At 41.1% G+C, this 23,694-nt stretch overlaps 1 protein-coding gene across 2 annotated transcripts in view; it reads right to left on the bottom strand.

Annotated features, from left to right (window-relative positions):
* BMPER (BMP binding endothelial regulator) overlaps positions 1 to 23,694 on the bottom strand; it is a 155,398-nt gene that overhangs the window by 25,618 nt on the left and 106,086 nt on the right. For both annotated transcript variants that reach the window (XM_082752317.1, XM_082752318.1), the window contains exon 13: positions 22,400 to 22,736. In XM_082752317.1, coding sequence (XP_082608443.1) covers positions 22,400 to 22,736 — 337 coding nt within the window. The remainder of the gene's footprint in view (positions 1 to 22,399; positions 22,737 to 23,694) is intronic.

Here is a 23,694-nt window from a genome sequence, read left to right as displayed (position 1 = left end):
GTCACCCATTTACACATCTGTTTTGCACTGTGAACTATGTGAGGGTAATAGCCAACCCACTTATTGTTTTTAATGCAAATCAGAAGCTGCAGTGTTATCAAATAGTCCTGTATGCATGAGATAAGCACATGAGCTCCAGAAGCATTTTATTTTGCCATGGTCCATTTTCAGACTTCATTTCACACTCAAGTACATGGGCAATTTACAGAATCACAGAATTTCTAGGTTGGAAGAGACCTCAAGATCATCGAGTCCTACCTAACACTAACAATCCCCACTAAACCATATCCCTAAGCTCTACATCTAAATGTCTTTTAAAGACTTCCAGGGATGGTGACTCCACCACTTCCCTGGGCAGCCTGTTCCAATGTCTAACAACCCTTTCAGTAAAGAAGTTCTTCCTAACATCCAACCTAAAACTCCCCTGGTGCAACTTAAGCCCATTCCCCTTCGTCCTGTCACCAGGCACGTGGGAGAATAGACCAACCCCCACCTCGCTACAGCCTCCTTTAAGGTACCTGTAGAGAGCAATAAGGTCGCCCCTGAGCCTCCTTTTCTCCAGGCTGAACAAGCCCAGCTCCCTCAGCCGCTCCTCGTAGGACTTGTTCTCCAGGCCCCTCACCAGCTTCGTCGCCCTTCTCTGCACCCGCTCAAGCACCTCGATGTCCTTCTTGTAGCGAGGGGCCCAAAACTGAACACAGTACTCAAGGTGCGGCCTCACCAGAGCCGAGTACAGAGGCAACAATCACTTCCCTAGCCCTGCTGGTCACACTGTTTCTTATGCAAGCCAGGATGCTGTTGGCCTTTTTGGCCACCTGAGCACACTGCTGGCTCATATTCAGCCGACTATCAACCATCACTCCCAGGTCCTTCTCTGCCTGGCAGCTCTCCAACCACTCATCTCCCAGCCTGTAGCTCTGCTAGGGGTTATTGCATCCCAGGTGGAGGACCCGGCACTTGGCCTTGTTGAACTTCATGCAGTTGACCTCAGCCCATCGGTGCAGCCTATCCAGATCCTCCTACAGAGCCTTCCTACCCTCAAGCAGAGGGTGACAGCTTGGTGTCATCTGCAAATTTACTGAGGGTGCACTCAATGCCCTCGTCCAGATCACTGATGAAGATGTTAAAGAGGACCGGCCCCAGCACCGAGCCCTGGAGGACGTCACTAGTGACTGGCCTCCAACTGGACTTGACTCCATTCACCACGACTCTTTGGGCCCAGCTATCCAGCCAGTTTCTAACCCAACGAAGCGTGCGCCAGTCCAAGCCAAGAGCAGCCAGTTTCTTGAGGAGAATGCTGTGGGAGACGGTGTCAAAAGCCTTGCTGAAGTCAAGGTAGACCACATCCACAGCCTTTCCCTCGTCCACCCAGCGTGTCACTTTGTCATAGAAGGAGATCAGGTTCGTCAAGCAGGATCTGCCTTTCATAAACCCATGCTGACTGGGCCTGATGGCCTGCTTGCCCTGCAAGTGCTGCGTGATGACTCTCAATAGAATCTGCTCCATGAGCTTCCCTGGCACTGAGGTCAAACTGACAGGCCTGTAGTTTCCTGGGTCTGCCCTCTGGCCCTTCTTGTAGATGGGCATCACATTTGCTAGCCGCCAGTCAACTGGGACCTCCCCCGATAGCCAGGAATGCTGATAAATGATGGTAAGCGGCTTGGCCAGCTCCTCTGCCAGTTCTCTCAGTACCCTTGGGTGGATCCCACCCGGCCCCATCGACTTGTGCACATCCAAGTGCCGTACCAGGTCACCAACCAGTTCTTCGTGGATAGTGAGGGCCACATCCTGCTCCCCATCCCCTTCCACCAGCTCAGGGTACTGGGTATCCAGAGAACAACCGGTATTGCCGCTAAAGACTGAGGCTAAGAAGGCATTAAGCACCTCCGCCTTTTCCTCATCTCTTGTAACTAAGTTTCCCCCCGCATCCAGTAAAGGATGGAGATTCTCCTTAGTCCTCCTTTTTGTGTTGATGTATTTATAAAAACATTTTTTGTTATCTTTAACGGCAGTAGACAGATTGAGCTCCAGATGAGCTTTGGCCTTTCTAATTTTGTCCCTGCACAGCCTCGCAACATCCTTATAGTCCTCCCTAGTGGCCTGTCCACTTTTCCAAAGATTATAAACCCTCTTTTTTCTCCTAAGCTCAAGCCACAATTCTCTGTTGAGCCAGGCTGGTCTTCTTCCCCACCAGCTTGTCTTTGGGCATGTGGGGACAGACCGTTCCTGCGCCATTAAGATTTCCCTCTTGAAGAGCGCCCAGCCTTCCTGGACCCCTCTGCCCTTCAGAACCGCCTCCCAAGGGACTCTACCAACCAGTCCAGTCCTTCTCTGTTTGTGAAGAGAAGGTCTAGCGGGGCGCCACCCCTGGTAGGCTCACTAACCAGCTTTTAGAGTCCCAAAAGTCCATGCACAGTATAAGTCAATGCAGTGTAAAATTTTTTTATAGACCCAAGAGTAACTACATTCACATGCTAATACATGAATGCTGTTTAAAGTCAAAGTAGCTTGAAATCCCATTTTCCCTTGTATGTTTCCTTCTAAGCCTGTCCAGTTTGTATACTTTTAACCTTGTGAAATATCCTAAATATCATATTTATGAGGCACTGGCAAGTTGAGATCCTTGGCATTAAAATCTCTTATTTAACAAGAAGTAATGTATTTACCACAGAGTATTGACAATCATCCCACTGGACAGGTGGGGAAAGATTCCCAGAATCTTTATGTATCTTCTGCTGAGGATGCTGCTTGGTTAGCTGCAAATTGCTTATGTAAATGTTGAATAACGGAGGGAAGTCACCATCTCACTTAAATACAACTTGTATACTGCTCACTGAATGGAAACAGCTTTCCAACCCAGGCTCAGCTCAAACCAGAGGCAGTTGTAAAATTATTTGCATTGGTGATCACACCTCACATCTGTGGAGATGGAAGAGAGAAATGGCGCCAAGCCTTCATTTTGTTCTTCACAAGCTGAAGGCAATGGGGCAGATCAAACCTAGGAAGCCCTACCTTCCACTCAGGAACTGGGTATGGGAAGGCACAGGAATGGTGACAATGTGGGGAAATGATTTCTCCCACATTACATGCAAGTCATTTCTTCAGCAGGGGGAGGATCGGCTCTGTCCCCATCTTCCTTCCTTCCCATCATTCTGCCTTGCAAGGCACTTCATTACACTACAGAGCATACACATTGGACTGTCTCTGTGTGATAGGCAGAGCCTCCCTTTATTTTTTGTTTTTACTTGCAGTGCATTCCTGGGGATGAACAAAATGTGCAGATCACACCCTGTGACCACAGAGTGATATCTAAATCATTTTTCTGGGATGCACGTGCTTCCTAGGGTTTCCTCTGATGCTGCCTGAAGCACCGCAGACATGTGCTATCCATCCTCTCCAAATCCCAGCCCTCTGCAAGTGCATGCCTAACACACAGCCTTATGCATCTGACTTCCAAGAGCAGCGGGGAACATACGTAGCAGTGGAAGATGTCCCTGACTCGTCACTATCATCACATTGCTTGTCCAGTATTTTCCAGATTTTCTAGACATGGACTGTCCTGGCCCAAGGTCTTGGCTACATTATTTCAGATTAATCAGGGCTTAGCTATCCAGGTCAAAAGTGGGGTCATGAGGGGTAACATTCAAAATGGAGAGTTTGTCTTGACAACAGAAGAAACAAGTGCTGCCCCACGTTTTAATCTGAAATAACACAGCACCAGATTTTTACAAATTTATTGGAAAACTGTTAAACTGACTAGACACCATCAGTCGTGATGACAATCCCAGCATGTATTTTCTTTTTCCTGTTTTCTGTGCAATAAAGAGACCCAGAGAGGTTTTTCCATTTGTAAAACAAATGAAGAAATGTGAGGTTAAAGGCTGAAAAGAAGAGCTTGGCTAGGAGCAATTCTTCTTTACTGTTATAATTGTCTAAGATTATTGTTATTATTATTGTATCATCAAAAGAAATAGCTCTATTGTTTTATGCAGCAGAGGTTGCAGGCCCTGTGATTCATTTCATGCAGTTGTACTGTACTCTACGCTAGGCTTAAAACACACTTCTCTCTTAATCCTGAAAAGATGTGTGAACCTGCACATACAACTTCCTGGGGTGGCCTCAAGCGAATCATCTCACCTGGAGTGACACAGACGAAAATTTTACCATTAAAGTCTGACCCTGAGCTGATGTAAAGGGCAGGAGAGCTGTATAGAAATTGCCAGACCACAGGCTTGTACTGAGAGCATGAAGATAGAGCCCTTCTTTCATTCCCTGAAGCCAGTAACAACTGGCATTATGTGGTCCTTGCTCTCTTCTCATGTACTGCAACACAAAGGAACAATCCATATTAAGACATCCATTTAAAAGCAAAAGTAAAAATAAATTTCTCCATCGAGATATCCCATTGCATTGTCAGTCACACTTGCTGTCTTATCTCCAGGGAATTTCCAAACACTTTTTATTCTGGTTAGAGTGCAAATTCCTACCACATTAAGCAAACACCCCTGGCCCCTGGAGCAGCCCGTTTCCCAGAAACCTACGTAGGAAAACCCATGGCACTCTAAAAGACCACATGATAGAACTGAACCTTTCATTCTAAATCCACATTTATTGCTGTTTCCAGCCACCACAGGAGTCACACAGCATGTAATTCAGAAAACGCAGACACTAGAGATCAGCTAAAAGGCAAATATATTTCACTTGTCAGGTGCAGATCAAGCACCCTGCTGTTGTCCTCAGCACTGGACCATCTCCCCATCTCAGAGAGACTCTGAAATCTGGTCTGACCTCAATGCTGCAGTCACCAAACAAACAAAAAAAAAAAAAAAAAAAAAAAAAAAAAAGCCAATTCTTTCTACAGTCTGCATTTCCAACCTCCCTTCCTTAAAACTTGCTCCCCAGCAATGCTGTCATGAGCTCAATAGAGAACACAGATGTTAGTAAAGCTGTTGGGTTCATAGAAGACATAAACCCAGCATAGCAAGCCCCTCCACAACCACATTTCTGCTCTCTGCCCACTAACTGGGCAACGAAGACAAAGTAAAAACCCCAGTGCTGAGCCAATGGATAAGCCGCCAGGAAATTTCAAACTGCTCTAAGCATGACAGCCAATGGAAACCATGATGTAAAGTTCAAAAGAAGGTCACTGCTTCAGAATCTCTTTCTAAAGAGAGATTTTGTTATGGTTTTCCTTTTGCATGCATGCATCAATAGAGCTAGAGTACCAGAGACAGACAGAAAAGAAGGGTGGATGTATAAAGAAGATCCAAAATAAATTCGAAAGTACTTTTTGCCTGGGTGGTTCAGGCACATATTTTCAGCCATTCTGTGCATCTGTAAAACTCTACGCTGACAGGCACGAAAGTAGTTTAAGAGGCTGCCCATGTTCTGCACAGCTGATAACGCACTAGCAACATAAGGCTGGGGGAGCTGGACAGACAACTTGGAGCTGCCTGACAACCATCCAGAGGGTTCAGTCTGAATTCGGAGGCTTCATCTTGCATATTCACATTGTAAGGCTTTGATTGAGGTATCACATGGCTGGCTTACAAGTAATACGTGGCAGAGCTGGGACCAAGCCTCAGACCCACCCATGCATCCATCTCCAAAAGACCAGCCACCTCATGAAGGCCTTGTCAAAAAAATTTACATTTCATCTAAAGCTTTCAAGATTCAAAAGGAAAGCTTTGGCAACCTGGAAACAAGGGCTTGCTTCCTTGCAATGGGACTTTTCTCCTTTCCTGTCTCCAACTGGGCTACAGTTGGGTATATGACCACACTACTTGCAGGTTTTCTATTTATTATTGTAACAACAAAGAGAAGTATTACATTTAAGTGGGTGCTTCCTCTTTCATTAGGATTGGATCACCTTTGTATTAAGCAAGGAAAATAAAAAAAAACACCTTGGGTTTTATGCCAGAAAATGTCTGTTCTGCTTGGACTAAGGTCCTCTAGGAACTCTACACAAGCTAAAACAGCAGATCTAAGGTATTTTGTCTTGTGCAATTTGGATGTAGACTTAGGTTTTTCAGAAGTAAAACAGAAATACGACACCAGTTTAGCCCCAGGTGTTTTCCTCTCTCATGTTGTGCTCCATGGCAGTTTTCCATATTTGAAGGCTATCCCAGATGGAAACTCATCTCTTTAAACAACTCACAATCATTTATGTGGCTATCCAGATCAAGCCTACAGAAGAACTCTGTGGAATCACAATGACAGAAAGCAGTTTCAGAGATGATGCAAGCAAGCATCATGGCTACACTGCTGAGAAAGCTGTCAGTCTGAAATGCATAATCTGCTAACTGGCTGCTAAAAAGTTCTTGGTGGGCTGTCAAAGAATTTGCCTATAAGCTGTTGTGGACCCTACTGGGATCTATTCTTCTCATGAGGTGATCACTTGAAACTTCTCTAAGTCACAGAACAAAAGCACGAGACTGAATGTTTTGAGAAAAATCAACTCACAGTGGAAATTCAGGAGGAGAGACCAGCACATCTTCTCTCCTACATGGCCACCATGACTGCATCTCGAGTGCAGAATCCTCCGATAAAGAATTAAATGGCTTGTGGGTAGGAAATGACAAAGGGCAATTAAAATTATATTAAACTTTCTCATTGCTTTTCTCTGGTGTTTCCTGCAATACAAATGTCAGAAGATTAATTTGTTTACTGTGCACAGATGTAATGATAACCACAATTGCTTCCCAAAGAACATTCAGTACAGCAACACTGCAGGTCCCCTTCTACCACCACAGCATTTTTCCACTGCATCTCCTGGGGACTGCCATAGCTGGGAAGACCAGCGTGTGGTCCTGAAACCACAAGGCACCCTTCCTGGGCCCCAAGATCCAGGCCTGCTAAGAGTATGAGAGAAAAAAACACATGCTATCTAACAGAAAGACCAAGAGACACCATGCAACCATGGGCTACAATGCAGCCTGTGCCACTAAGGGCAAAACTCATGTTCCTCTGTTTATATGAGTATTAAATTCATGACACTATTCCTAATCTAAAAATATTATAAGTGAAAGGAGAAGCAGGTTAACAGATTAGTATTAGAAATGTTTCCATACAGACCCTAAACATGACTGTGACTGTATAGGCATGCACAAAAACTCATGCAAGGGTTTTTGCTGAAGCCAATCAGCAACTATTCAGCCAAGTGCCTGCCAGTTGCTGCAGATAAAATGCTTATCACACTGCAGTCTGGCCACTGTCTGTTAAGCACATTTAAGTGAGAAGGCGAGTGATTTGTTTAGGCTATTTTCATTTTTAGGACATGACTTTGACCTCAGTCATTTGTCTGAGCTGATCTCATTATGTTTCCCTTTTCTGAGTGACTATCAAAGTTCTCACAATGGCAGGAGGAAGATCTCCTCCTAGGCATTGCAGGAGCTTAGGATGTGTCAGGTAAATGCATCAAAGAAGAGATTATTCCTGAATGCTAAAAGCCCAGTGGAAATATATATGACAGCCCCAAGGCAGCCTGACACTAGCATCCCTCAGCTGGGTCTGTTAGATAAACAGCTCATATTTTACTTAGAGTGAAAAAATCACACACACTATGGTTCTCTGACACTCTTTAATCTTAACACAGCTGCAAACTTCTTTCAGCCGAGAAACCTTCTGGGTGAACGTGACCTTTGGATAAATCCTCGCATGCTCTCTGTGGTGGTATTTATTGTTGCAGTCAGGCTAATGATTCACTTTGTGAACAGCCCTGGGAAGGATTGCTTTTTCCAGCAGCCCCATAGACCTGTATATATGTTCCTCCATCACTGTCACACCTGTACTGCAAAAGGGAAAAACAAAGGGTCAACGGAAAAAAAGATATTATTTCACACACCTTCATTTGGGTTACTGCATAGCCTGATAATCTGGAGCAAAAAGAGAACATTCATTTTTACAAGATATATTGGGAAACACTAAACAATTTTAAAGTTGAGGCAACAGGCTTCTGGTAGACTCTGTAAGAAGTTATTACTCTCTTCTGGAACCACTAGCTACCAGGACATAATGTGTTTTCCTGAGCCAAAAGGAAAAGTAAGGTATCACTGCTCTTGAAGAACATTCCTCTTCAGAGCAGGCAATGTATACTACAAGAGACAAAGATAAAACCAACAAAAGTCTTGAAAACTACACTATGAATCTCTTTGTCGGCTTTCAGCAATACCATTACTCTTCAGCTAAAGCTGGTGTTGTTGCAGTTGACACAATATCAAAAATATATATATGTTTCTGTTCCTATTGCACATAAGCAAAATAATCCTCTCTTGGTTGTTCCACAGTCAGTTCACAACACAGTCCTTTTGCTGAACCACCAAGAAGCTTGAATCCAGTCTGACTGTGTAATTTAACAGGCTCCAGGCTGCCAGGAAAGGGACATGTCAAAAGCTCCTGGGAAAACTACTGCTCCTGCTCTAATTATAAGCTTCATGCTACTTCATGAAATACAATTCTGTCTAGAGCCCCAAGAGCTGACCTAGCCTCACTCTCACCACTTGACAAAAGATGGATCAAAGATCTGGTTTGTGTCAAACTGGAGGGTTTTCTCACATCTGAATGGAAAGCGGACTTCAGAATTTTATTAGTACCTTAAGCTTAAAAATGAAGGATGCTGCCAGCCATGAGCCAGCATCTGCAGGAGATTAATTTCATGGAGACTGTTAAAAAAGAGCAGTGTTCAGATGTTTAGCAATGTATATAATTTGGGCAATAGTCAGAAGCAGGCAAAAGTACATATTCTGTATGTGTACAAGTGATAGTCATGTAATATGTTGGATTATGAGATCAGGCTCTGATCTCTGATTTTCCTGGCTCAAACTCTCTTGTATTCAGACACCTGATGTTTTTAAATGATAAAACTTCTAACACAAAAGCAAGAGCAGTTGAGACCTGGAATGAGTTCAGCTGCATTTTCTTGCTTCCCAGCATGGAGAAGTTCGTGTCACAAAAGTCACCAAACTGTCTGCAGTAATGGAGACATAGTCAAGGACAGGATAGATAAGAGGATCGTACCAACTGTGGACTTCAGCAACCTGTGCTATCACAGCTTGAGATAGAAACGTAACAGTAGGATACTGTAAAATGCTCAAATTACTGCTGTTCATATTGAAGACACTCCCCCCTTGGGCTACCAAACCAGCATTTTTCACGTACTCCGTATAACCCCACCAATTCTGTCTCAAAGGGGCATATCCAAAATTATAGGGCTCTTTAAAGAAACACTGTAATGACATTTTATATAAAGCATTATAACACATATAATAACAAATTTTGTTATAAATTTTGTTTGAAAGTCAGAGAAACAAATTCATATCCTTGTAAAAGCTTGTTATTGGATGTCTATACCATGAAAACTTCTGTTTTCAGTCAGCATCCAGACTTAGTAGGCCATAGGGGAAAAATCAAGCTTTGTTTCCCCTCAGTCAATATTGGTTCTCAAGTCAGTAAATCATAATATTGACCACAACAGAAAACAGTAACTGTTTAATATCTTCTGGGTTTTAATTATAAACACTGAGGAAATTTGTCAAATCCTGACTTCCTAACCATATGGAAAAGCTTTTAAAAATTTTGCATATGCCACTGTCTATCAGGCCCATCACAGTTATGGAACCAAAACATACTCCAACAACAATGCTTTGAGCATGTACACAGGATCTTCAACTTTGGGTACGACTTTGAAGACAGTATCTGCATCTGCTCCAAGTGTCGTGAGGACAGTTACAATAATAAATAGCATCATTTTATGTCACAAGAGTTATTGATTCCTGTCCCATAGTTAAATTTTTTTCTGTCTATATAAAACTGCAAGATTCAAATATGGGGAATGTTGAGAAAAAAAACTTTATACTATTCCATAACTAGAAAACACTCCTGGCCAAGTACTTTATCATTTGGAAAGACAGTATATGAATAGCAACAAGATACAAAGAAATAAAAGAGACAAGTGAGGGAAAATCTCAGGACTACTAGACAGCACAGTTTGTATTCAGCTGATAAGAGAAACACGTAAAGTGAATTCCTAGCCTCAAAAACCAGATGGGAATTCTGGCCAGAGACAATGTCTGGCTACCCTGTAACACAGGCTGCAACTATGGAATAGATTATGTCAATTCAGACAGCAGTCTAGAGATCTTATGAGAGAGTATGGTCTTACGAGACAATACCTGCTGGAGAGGGTTGCTCTCTCATTGTCTCCATGCCTCCGTATTTTGTGTGACCTAGCCAAGTCATGCAGAGCACACATTTCACAGGTAGCTGCTAACCACATTCCTCATGTGCAGGGGACAGGTAGACATCAGTTTGAAAAGACTTTCTAGAGATCAAAGTAACCAGAGAGAAACTATCCAGATCACTGCAGGTGAGTAAAAGGAGAGCTGGAAGATGAACCAAATGTCATATCACTAATGGGCTGAAATGTCTCTGTACTGTACCTCAATTTTGTGCTCTCATAGTGGGTTTTGTGTTTGATTGGTTGGTAGGTTTTGTTTGTCTGTTTGAAATCAGATTTTCTGCTAATGGCTGCAGTGAAGATCTGGACCTTCTATAAACTGAAGAATTGTGATACAAATGGTAGCAACTGCATATTTTAGATGTTGACCAAACACAGCCTAATTACTATATAGGATTGGAGGGCATTTACAACCCCAATGGCAGATAAAATAGTCACCTGTCTGTGGGATCTTTTCTCTGATTACAATAGACTTTCAACCCCTTCAGCTGATATTTTGGTGACCCTTCCCCATACTGTGAGCAAGTGTCCATTGCCTTTGGAAAAAAGGGCAAGACTTGCATTGCTCAAGCCATATAATCTATAATCCCTTTTTGAAAAGGTTTTGTGTACCCACAGCAAATCCTGAAACCATTGAAAGTTTCTGTCACCCTCTGAGGACATCTTTGATCTAAGTCATCATCTTGCCGTGATGGAAAATATTCCTCCTGAGAGTCTGCAATCTTTTTTATATTTTTTTTTATGAAGAAAAAAAAATTCATGAAGAAAAATGACAAATCAGTACAGCAGAGAAAAAGCATGTATACACACAGGTGAGCAAAATAAAATGGGCTTTCAAACTTCAGCCTAGTCCTTGATATCTGAGAACAGATTTTTATTTTTTTTCCTGTGTATTGACTCTTCCTGCTCCAAAAGCAAGCCATCTATAGTTCATGCCTCAATCCATTACTAAGTTTTGATTTTGCATTAGGTTTTCACTTACCAAAGACACATTACTACACAGAGTATTACCAGGCTGTCATTCAACTGAGCCTTAAAAGAGCAGAGAAGATTTAGCTCCTTGAAGAGCAGTAACGCTTTCTTCTGAAAGTTTTAGAAGAATGTGCACTTTGACCAGAATAAGACAATACACCTCTTGTGCATGTGGAAACCTCTTAAATACCATCAGAAGGACTCAAGCTTCAGGCAAGGAACCAGGCACTTTCACATTTTAATCTCAAATCTACACTTGGCTTCCTGCACAGCAAAGGACTCTTTCTTCATTTCAACAACTTTAAACCAAGGTGCAGTGAGAATTAAATGTTTACACTGCAATTTGAAAATGTAAAGTGCTAAGAAGGAACACTTAGGAAATGAACTTTGTAAACTTTTTCCTTGCTGCCATGGTATCCACCATCCTCAACAGCCTCTTACTTCATGTACTCATAGAGTACATAAGCTTAAGCACTCACTCTCTGTAAACTACATACCTCACTCGAGAGCTGATGTACAAAAATCAGCTGTCTGAATACCTTAACACTTACGACAGCTTCCCGTGGACTGATCATAAGAGAAATGACTTGTTATTAATTTTCACATGCTGAATTTATTTTAGCTTTTATGTTTCAGAAATATTATATAAACAGAATGTTAGCTGTAGGAGTACCCAGGAATGCAAGAAAACATATTGCTCCAACTCCCTTCAGTATTTCCAGCACATTCCCCACCAATTTTAATTTCAACTGGCTTAAATGGGGGAGTCAGGGAGAGACTTAAAAGCTCTCACCATCTTTATACCTTGATGAAGATGTGAAATAACAGCACCTGCTCTCACATATGCAAAGCCCTCCATTTGGGTGAAAAGAGATTCCTCTTGCTCCCTTTGTGTGAAGAAGGTACTGATTATAGTGTATTTTGGATCCGGTATCATTTTAGTTCCTCCGCTGCTCCAGGATAGCACAGTCAAGCTCTAGTCCTGAAACCTCTCGTATTATCATAATTCTACGCCTGCTCTGGTGAGTCCACCAGCGGCACAGTTAATTATGAGAGCAGAGCCATGCATGCACACTTCTAAATGGTGTCTCAGTAGTTTAAAAGGTGATTGAACCTGAAAAAAACACACGTGCATGCAGTTTGTTCCCCACACCTTACCAGAACCTTAGGCATTCTAATGGTAAATAGTTGACATGGATAAATACATATTCCTGTACTAACAAAAGTACCTTCACCTATCTTGCCTTATTGCCTACAAGCCTGCCCTTTACTCTGCTGCTGTGATGCCCTATAGAGTACAATAACACTCTGGTGCCAAGCTCTGGAGGTCCCAAGCCCTTATCAGCACTGGTTCTGCTGGGCACATGTGCTTGGGGTTAAATGGGGGCTGCATCTGCCTCTCATCAAGCTCCCGGTGTCCGGCACTCAATCTGCATTTGCTCTCAGTATTCCACTGTCAAAGCAGCCAACATTTTGCAGGTGGAATGACAGCAGCAGAGGCCTCCCAAAACAGCTTGTACTGTGCTTTTTTGTGAGGCTGTAAACATCACCAGAAGTGTGAGATTGTGGTTCCTTCATTTGCTGCAAAGGCTGAAGGACAAATGAAGCTTGAGCAATTAACAGAGGTTAATTACTTTACATACTAGCACTACGTATACATGACAGAGCAAATATAGAACCTTCACATACCTATCAATACAGCGAGGCAATTCAAGAGGCAATAGGCACAAACTGGAGGTTCCCTCTGAACACCAGGAAGTTCTTCTGTTCCGATGGAGCATTGGCACAGGTTGCCCAGAGAGGTTGTGGAGTTTCCTCATTGGAGATCTTCAAAAGCCACCTGCTGGATGTGTTCCTGGGCAACCCCCTCAAGGTGGCCCTGCTTGAATAAGGGGGTTGGACCAGGTGACCTCCAGAGATCCCTTCCCATCTGAGCCACTCTGTGATTCTGACCTCTTATGGGGATGGACAGTGAAATCTTCACTACGGATTATTACTTCAGACCATAGAGGGCTACCGAAATGCTCACATAACACAAAGGTCCCCAGAGATCTCTAAGACTGGGAACAGATTTCTTGGATGCCCTGCAGGATTTAGGAAACAACAGTAAAACTGAAGGAAAAACCTTCAGCTACTACTGAAAAACAACCACCAGAAAGCTTTCAGTTAAGTTTCAGTTAACCTGTATAAAGTCTCCAGAACAGCCCCCTCACAAATGGCAAGTCAGCTCTCCACCACAGCAAAAACAGACACAATAAGCTGCTCTGGGTTGTCAAAACCTTCCTAAGGCAAACTTTCTACAGAAAAGTTTTTTTGTGTTGGTCACGGCTCACGTCCTGCTTTGTCTGGTTATCCTGCCAGAAGCATAAATGAACTCATAAGAATAACAGAAGGATTAGGTTAAGCTTATTTTTAAAACATTTCCCACAAATTCATCTCATTTGCCTGCTTATAAACACCCTCGTTCATCTTTGCTGTGTGTCTAATTAGGCAGGATATACTGCAGGTGGCTTAAAATAGGAGCTGAAATATAGTAGCTTCACAGTTATGCATGTTAAAGGAAAGGTAATTAAGATTTCATGCTATGAGATGTAAACCGATCATCTCAGGGGCCTGAACAGGATTTCTCCACCATATACGACATAGCACAGTTGGCTAGCTACAGTATGGGTGGGTTTCCTCTCCCTCAAAACAAATTATTAGCTTCTGCCTGAGGCAGAATATGAGATGTGATGGGTTAGTTTCCTGAATTATTTATTCACAGAAATAGCATCTTTATATTTTATTTAAAATCAATACTGCAATAAACTTAAAACATAAAAAGCTAAAATTAAATAAAAACCAACTAGCAAAGGAAGCTCTGCTGTGAACATGTCTCAGAAGCTAATTAAAATGAGATCGAACAGAGGTCTTCTACTTCGTAGCAGCTGTAGTTAAAATTTTGTGGTATCTAAGAGAGAGACAGAGTGATTTCCTCTGATGATGCTGACAACTGTTCTGCATAACATCCCTCCAAATATGAGATTTATTATCACAGTTAAAAAGAATATTTCAGAGTAGCAAGTATTTTTGTTTTGGGAATGGATCAAATTGCACTAACTGGCAGGTGGAGTCTTTTAAAACATTTTCACAAGGGAGGATATCACACTGATTTTCTACCAGTTCCTCCCCACACCTGGTCTCCTTTTCTTTTTAAAAATCATGCATTTTATTACATTACTGAGACATGAAGCATATTTTCCAGAAAGTAAAAGGACTCTTCAAAAATATTTATGCAATAGGGATATGCTTGTATTTTGCCAAAAAAAAAAAAAAACAACAACAAACAACCAACCAAACAAAAAAAGTAATAGTCCTAGGGCACACTCATGCTTACTGTGATATAGTGGCACTTTAAAACTGCAGCTGTAATAAGGACATTGGGGATGGGGAACTCTGTATTAAAGAATTTTTGCCTGGGATGTGTTTAAAAGCCTATCAGATAAGCTTTGAAAAATGTGAAGGATGCAGGCCAAAGAGATGCAGAGTTTTTTTATGAACATCTGACAGCCAAGAAGAAAGAACCTCAAATTAAGAGAGATCACTCAGTTGCCTGGGGTCAGTCAAATTATGTTGTCTGCTTTGCAAAGCCATCCCTTAGACTTCATTCTGAAAAAAAGTGGCAGGCAGACAGAATCTGGGTACCCCAATATGAATGTATTTCATTTCATTTACTCCAGTTAAAAAAAAAAAAAAAAAAAAAAAGGACCCTCTGTCTCCAAACCATCTGAATCTAAAATTGTCTGTAGAACAGCAGATGGTGGAAAGACTAACCCAGGACTATTAATGCATAGATCAGCATTATATACCTGCATGGGACAAGGACAGTCACAATGATGACATCTTGTCCCTCAAATATAGCAAAATTCCCAAGGGTTTCAATGAACCAGGATTTTATCCCACAACTCCAAGACACTGTGGGCCAAAGAGTAACAACAAAACAACAAATAAAATAATAACTAAAAAAATATACAAATGCTACAAAATGGCCAAAACTCTATTAAAAGTAACCCAGGAAAATGCAATCTATTTTGACAAATGAGAAGTGCATTTATGGCACCTTGCTTGTTCTATTAGATGTATCTCCCTCTCCTTCCTACCATCCTTCAGGATCTCTTCTGTCGTAGTCAAATTGACCTTACATTTTCACATATAGAGTCTCACATCTGTCAGACAGAGGGCAATGTAGAAGACAGCAGTTTGTTGTGAAACACCTGACTTGAATTCAATTGGGCCAGGTAATAAACCAAAAACAAATGAAGTTTTACTAGGCAGAAGCAGGTTTTTGTAATAAGTGTCTATATATCTGCATGCACAATAATCACAAATTGAGCTCTTTCCTGGCAAAGAGCGGAAAGAAGCCTCACATTGCACTTGGAACCAGCAGAAAGTAACATCTCATTCAGTGTTAAAGGACAACATAAGGTAGGGTTGTGATCATGTAATTAGGTAAGCAAAACAAACACATTTTAGACATGCCATTTTTGAAGCAAAGGAAACTTCTCTGAGTTTTAATCACAGAATAGTATGTTGCTTCATCTGGTTTTCCTATAATAATCTTTCCTTGTTAAAAAAAAAATCATTAACTTTCCATATAGGGAAGCACAAAGTGGGTCATCGGGGAAGCATGTATTTCTCGGTTGGAAGCAAGCCATAGATGGTCCCAGGTGAACGGTGTCTGTCCAACACCACAATCTTGTTACATTTTGGAGCCCTCTCCACCCTCGTCCTCCCCCCCTGCCCTCTCCCAATACCTCAACAGGAAAGGAGACATCTGTGAATCCTATGGCACTGCTTCAACATATTACAGCTGTAATAACCACTGATACAAAGAGAAGAATGTTTTCTAGCCCCAAATTCCTGAGGTACTTTTCTAAACAGACACAAGTGAATGGGGCTTGGTTACGTGAAAAATACCCCACCAGGGGCAGGGGCATGGAGGAAAGATGAAGAGGAATCATGATCCGCAGATAAGTGAGCTCAGCTCGAGTTCAGATTTATCTTTCTTGACCACTCAACCTATTTGTCCAAATCCAAGCTTCTAATCCTTAAAACTAAGCAGTATTTTTTTGGCGGCTTGCACTCACTTTTGGCTACTTCAAATGAAAAATACTTCAAGGAGGAGGCTTAGAACAGTGGTGATCTATACATTTATGTATATTTATACATACTGTGGTATTTTTGCAGCACCCCTTACTGTCAGCATAGGGGTAGCAAAGTTTGATACTTGCTGCTACATATCCCCAAGTGCATCAGACACCACAAAAACTGTTTTCTCCCACTTGTTAGCACTGCCAGTCACTACCACTGTAGGTCATGATGCCTTTTACCTGCATGTCAGTGAGCTCAGCACAGTGCTACACAAGATGCTCAGGTGTGACTCGATGGCTGACATTTAGAAGAGGATTCAGGAGTAATGTCAGTTCTTATAAGGGTACAAAGTAAAGGCAGCCCATCCAAGTTTGTGTGGAGAATGCATTCCCAAGCACAAGTACTCTAATAAGGCCTGGGAACACCAGCGCTCCCATGGACTATGCCTTCAGGCTTAGTCCTCTGCACTCTACTCCACTGCTGATCTGCAAAGGATCACCTTGTGTAAGTAGAGTGACATAAAGCAGAGTATTTCTGTACAGAAAGCCTGAATTATTAAGCACTTACTAATGCAAGCAGCTAAAGCTCTAGAGGGTAACTTCAAATGGATGAAAGACTTAAAGATGCTGAACAGAGCAGACTGAGAAAGGGAGCATCTAGCTCATGGGAAACTCAACTCCTGGTGAAGATTTGCTTAAAAAAAAATACAATTATAATTTCAAATATTTTTAAATTCCATCCAAACCAGAAGCTCCCTGGGCTGCACAGCTGCTTGGTGACAATTTGCCCAAGAAGCTGAGTAAATTGTTTCATCCTGAACTCCCCCTTTGCTGTGGTTACACTGCTGTTAGTACCCAGACTCAGGACTGGCTTCAGAAAGGTGGTTAGACAGGAGCAGGAACATCGTTACCTTAGCACAAGAGTGAGTGGGAGCAAGAAAACTTGCACTGCACTGGAACTGCACAGGGGCCGTCTACAGCTTCATGCCATCGATCCTTCATTTGAGCCAACACCACTAGCCTGTCTTGAAGGGGGGGACAGGGCAACTCCGCCACTGTGGGTGGAGATACAGATGTGGAGGCTGGTGCAGGTGCAGGGGCAGGAACAGGGGCAGAAGAAGCCCTGGTGAGAAGCCAGGGCTACGGCCACCCTTCGGTTACACCACAGACAAGCCCCAGAGCAGCCTAGCCCCAGCTGGAGCAGCACAGGCAACTGCTGTGCCCACATGCACAGCCAGAACCAGAAAATCTCACAGGGAGAATTTTGCAATATGCACCCTTGGCAGAAAGCAGAGGGCTACAGAGCTCCTAGTTCCACCCACTCCTCGAACACTTGAAGCAGGCCTGTCTGAAGTCATTCTTCAGACGACATTTCTTTTGCACCGTCCCGCTGAGTGAACATAGGGGCATAACCGCATGAATTTTACAGCTGTAGGACATCATTGTTAACAGGAGAAAAAAAAAAAAAAAAAAAACTTAAAACCTTCTGCTTCAAAGCCACAAACCCTTAGTCCCCATATTTTAAATAGAGCTCGTAATTAACTTTGTGATGCTGCAGCTTGCATGTTCTCTGCAACTATTCACGACATATCTGTCAAACTGAGTAACAGGGAGCTGATGGATTAAATAGAATTGCAACTTATGTACTGATGCTAAACAATAACATTTTCTCTAGTTAAATGGAAATTTTGAGAAAAACTGCAAGACTGAAAAGTTAACTGTGCAAAGTTAATTGGTTAACTGGAAAAAAAATCTAATTAACTGAATAACCAAGAGCTAAACTGGACTAAGGTCAGCCACAATCACAAGGAATATCTAAGACAAGAATTGCAATAGAGTAGATTTGCAATTCCTGAATGCATTTGATTAAGTGATTCAAGAAAATGATGCTATTATTATGAAGCTCATCATAAAATAATTACTATGATTAAATTTATGTGTTTGAGGGAAAAAAAAACAACACACACACCTCTTACAACAATTACAAAAGAGAAAAAGTAACTACCTTTTTGGTGTGCTACTGACTGTTAAAAATATGATGATAATAACAAAAATATAACAGTAACAGGATGAGTAATAATGATAATAAAAAGACTTGTCTCTAGCACAATTTTTACAACCTCAGATAGGGAAATCTACTGCATGACAAAAACAAGACATTAAATATTTTTCCAAAGTTATGGCTGTAGAGGGAGTCTTAAGCAATGCCTGGCTAGTCATTTATGAACTCAGCTGCTGTGTATGCATATTAGAGATGAGTGATCCACTGATATTGTGTTGATATCACTTTCCAAGTCTACCAGTGATATCAAACTGTTAAAAAAATCTACTAGAAATCATAGATGTTAATGAGGGCAGATATTACAAGGGGCATTATCTCCCATTATGCTGCTTCCTGCAGCCCAACCTGCTCCAAGCAGTGCTGCTGTGCCTCTGTCACTCCCAACCCTGCACCCTCTGTTGGGTGCTGCCTGCTCCCAAGACACATCAGCCATGGTTGGGGCATGCCAGGCAGCTGCTCCCAATGCCATGGTATTCCCCAGCCTCACCAGGACTAGAATCATCTTCCTGTCCCTGCTGCAGCACAGCTCAAAGACACAGAACAAGATTAGACATGGGATAGGTAGGGATCAGTGAGCGCAGACAGAAAGACCTCTTCTCCTTCCTCAAATTCCCCAAGCCCTAGGTCCTCATCCAAGAGCTTAAAGAGTACCATAATAATTCTTAATAATGTGATAAGAGTATTTTCTGGTAAAAGCAGCATGAAAAGTTCAGATGGTGTCACCTATTATTAGTGCTGCTTATACTAAATAGCAGCTTCAATGTCTGAGTGCAAATGTATTGCATACATGAATAAAATATTCCCCTCTAAAAAACCTTATATTGAGTAACCTTGGTAACATTCCCCACCCTGGCAAGGAGTAATCCAGGATGTTTAGCCATATTTATCAAAATAGACAAGAGTCAATGGTGATGACTGTCACTGATTAATCTCTTAATATCTTTAATGAGACTTTACCAAAATCTGGAAATTCAAAAATTTTTTGCCTGTTTAAATGAACTTGCCTCCATAAAGTTCGGCCCTAAGGGTTATTTTTAGAGTATTGCTCATAAGTACTGAACAACTAGCAATGCATTAAAAATAAACAAAAAAATACCAACCCCAAACTAAACAAAACAAACCGCAATTAAAAGCCCATAAAACGTGTCTAGTTACAAAACAAAGAATTAAAAGAGTGGTGTAAAATTAGATGTTAAAAATGTTAGTTTGCAGTCCAGACTATTTCAAAACCCTTTCTTTTATGCTTACATTTTGCTTTATTCTTCCACATGCTTTGCAGAGACAGAAGTCACCAAAGCTACAATACCAAAAAAAGGTGAAGGGCAATGTGCACAACTATTTCTTGTAAGGTGTCAAAGATCTATCAAGGTGAAATTCAGGACTTAGCTGTTCTTCACCCCATAATCAAGCAACTCGATCTTTACCCTTTTAAACATTAACAATGTCCTTTTCACCTAGCAATCATGGCAATCTTGCTGTATATGGTTTTTGGGTGTCCAACAAAAGGAGAAACAACAGCTGTAAGAAGAATGAGACTTAAAATGAATTTGAGATGTCTTCACAGAAATCTCATCACTAACACAATGTCAGACAAACGTTTGCAATATATTGTTCATTGCCTTTTTTGGTATTTGCAGAAAACACACCCTAATTCATAATGTTCTGAGTTTATTTCTATTTCTGAGAATTCTTATTAGCAGCAGGTCACTAACAGAGCAGCATAGTGAAAATGAGGCAACGTTGATAATATAGGCTAGAATCATCAAGAAAGATTAACACTTGAGAATGCAGTATTTCAACATAATATGCAATGTAGGAGAATAAAAACTGAGAAGCTATTCAATTCAGAGAGAAGAAAAATAAAAATTAATAATTTTTAAAAAGACCCTAATTTTATGCCTTTTTCACTGCCTTTATTGTTAGAAGCTTGTTCACAGTCAGAAAAGAAGAACTGGCAAAATTGTTGCTAAACCTAACCTGAAATTAAAGTATATTGATTATGTATGCATTTCTAAAAAAAAATTGTATGTGTTAATTTAAATGTCTTTCAAATGTAATTAAAATTTTCTGCAGAAATATATCACCAACATTGGTCTCCTTGAAAAACATTTATAAAAAAATCAGATCTCATAAGTAGTCATATTTTATAAATATATACACACACATATATATGTATATGTAAGTAAAGATTTATATTAGAAAGATTTCCTGAGCTTTCTTGAATGTGTTTACCATAATTCTTACCTGCTTGCATGAATTTCCTGCTATGAAAAATGGCCATGATCATTGAATAAATACTTTGCTACAACTCCGTCCATTTCTAAAAAGCAGCATCATCATACTAAATCTCATTATTTATTTAACACTTATATTTTATCTATGGATCCCCTATTTTTATCTGAGCATTCTAACTGGTGATATCTAAACAAGCAAAGGAACAGCTACGTCTGACAGTATATGATGGTCATTTCAAAGTAGTTTCCTTAGGGAAAAATAAACTTTTCTCTAAAAGTATTTATTTTATCTAATTAAATACTTGCTTGATGTCATTGTCTTTCCAGGACAAATAGGAGACAAGATTGTAAAGAAACAGAAATGCTCTATGGTAATTCTTCTGTGCAAGCATGTAGAGATTTATTTTTTTTTTCTGGCTGCTCTAGCCAAAATATAAATCATTTTCCGCTGTGGTGTCAGGAAGTGTATTGCAGTAAATTAATCACAAACTACTTTTAAGAAGAGACAAAAAAAAATCAACTGCAAAATGAAACAAATCTCTCTGAGCCTGTTTTCCATTTGCATTGTCATCACTTACCTTCAGAGGACGATGGAAATGAGATGGGAATGCTGCTGAAATGCATCCAACAGACCCTGTGTGCATGTGTTAGTATCTCTAGCAGACTTTGCTGTGCCCCCAGCAATTGGAAAAGATAAAGTATTATAACCTGCCCACAGTATAATTTTCACTCTTTGCCAGGCTCCTAGCCCAGGATACACTATGGGAAACTAAATGCAGAAGCACAGAGACTACAAGCCAAACCATGAGGCTTCTTTTAGCATTTCTCAGTACCCAGCCATATTCTGGTGGGGTAGATAAAAGTCTTTATGCCTCATTATGAAACAAGAGGAAAGACAATTCATAAGGGAAATGGAATCATTTTAGAAAGCTTTTCCTAATAAGCCCAATAGTTCAGCAAATGTGTGTGAGTGGAGAAAGCTGGAAGCGCAGAGAGCAGGCAGCTCCATCCACCATCACACGACTGTGACTCGCCTCGCTTTTATCTTTTATGTCAGGCAATCAAATGAAAAGCCAATTTTATTTACTAAGTGAGGGTCAAATAAACTCATGCCAATTAAAGAACAGAAATGATGTCTCTGTGGTTTAGACTGGAAGCTTTTTAAAGACAAAAAAATCTTAAATAATTCACTCAGAAAAGGCTTCTAGAATCCTCTCCTGCCTTCCTTTGTTCCCAGGGCAAGATGAGAAAGCACTGAACATTTGTTTAACTCTACCCTTTCAAACTCTCACACTGACAAACTACACCATCCAAGAGGCAGAAGGAGCACTTGAAATCCCTGCTTTAATAAAGTAATTTTCAAAAACTTTTCAGGAAGACAACAAGCAACAGCAATTAAAGTCAGCCAGAGCTTTACAGATTACTTTGAAATTACAAAGAGCTTACCAAAATGTTTTGAAACCTTTTGTTATCTTCCCACTCCTTTCTCAGTCTCCAAAACCACTTTTTTTTGTTTTTTTTTTCTTTTCTCTGATCATAACCCTGCCTTTCTCCCTGTTAACTGCTCAGGTCTGCATTAATTAGCTTATCCCCAACTCAAGAAAGTACTTTATAACTTATTAAGCCTAATACTAAGCCTGTATATTAATTCTTAGCAAAAATAGCTCAAAGCATCCACTCAAATGCTGCTGAAATTGGGCCAATTCTGTGTGTTTTTTCTCCTTGAACAGTAACTTTTTTTTCTCCTTTCTCAGCAAGCCACACTTACCGGTAAAAAGTTGTATAATCCACCGTTGAATGACAGCCCTGAAACTCCCAGGCTTTGAGCTTCTGGCATTCCCGGTGAGCCCGGAGTTTCACTCTGACTGTCCCATGGCAGAGCTCAGGCACAGGTTTCCTCTGCGGACGATTGCAGAACTCGTTGGACTCCACACGCCAGGATTCAGCAAAGTCATCCACATCAAACTTGAAATTCCCATCCCCTCCAATTAGGTCATCTCGCTTGTGCCCGTTGTAGTTGCCACACAGACCACAGAGTTTGCCCTTCAGATGTGGTGCGGCCATGACTTCCACAAAACTGTCTCCATCCCATGAGATTTCCAAGCCTAAAAAGAAAGAGATGAGACAAAAATACATATTAAAAAGAGAGAAGAAATCGAGTATCACAAATTGTGACTTACATTCGTGAAATAGCGTTTCATGGGAAACTAAACAAAGCTACAGTTTTCCTCCTGATAATGCTGTTAGATTTCTATATACTTCCCAGTAAGTACCTCTGGCAAGTATAGTTTCTTAAACCACACTTGATTACAACATATGCAAGCCTGTCTCTGTATACTTTTGTTCCTCCTTGCTATTGAATATGGTTATCCTAAAAAAATCTTGTCCAGTCTGTATCCACAGCAGAACTACTCTCAACACTGAAAGAGGGCTTTTGTGAAATTCTGCAAATTGAATTAGCTACAGCAAATTTCTAGCAGATTTCAGAAGGGCCAGAATTTCAGCTTCTGCCACCCACTGTACAAGTCATGGACATACAAAGGTGTCCATGCCCCATGGGACTTTGCCAGTGACTACTGCCTAGAAAACATCCTTCTTTTTCCTGCCTAAAGAGGTGTTAACTTATTTGGGAAAATACAGCTGTTCCAAAAACAGTACTCTGTGTGGATAAAAAGAGAGAAAAAGATGAGAGCAAGGAGATGTCAGATGGGTAAAACAGCTGTAAGAAGGCATTCTAAAAAGGATTCAAATGGTTCATTCAAAAGGTGTGAATTGACAACAAAGTTGTCATCACAAGTCAGCAGCACTGAGGAATGATGGTAGACATGGAACATTTATCTAGAGGCCAGGATGTAAGTGCTCTGCTACAATCTTTTACAGTAAGGTTTCATAATTCCAGTGCATCAAAATCAAAATTGCTTTCTGTCAGTGAAATCTATTTTGTGTCTTTATTCACGTAAAAGCTAGATGTCTAGCTTAAGTCAGCTGCCTGGTCCCTCTCTTTGATGGACAGAAATAGACAGCTCAGGGATCACAACATTGGTGCCTAATGCAGAGGACAAA

The sequence above is a fragment of the Aythya marila genome, assembly GCF_965140915.1.
Source record: "Aythya marila genome assembly, chromosome: 2".
NCBI lineage: Eukaryota > Metazoa > Chordata > Aves > Anseriformes > Anatidae > Aythya > Aythya marila.
The sequence above is the reverse complement of the archived record's forward strand: the minus strand, read 5'-3'. Positions and strand labels throughout refer to the sequence as shown.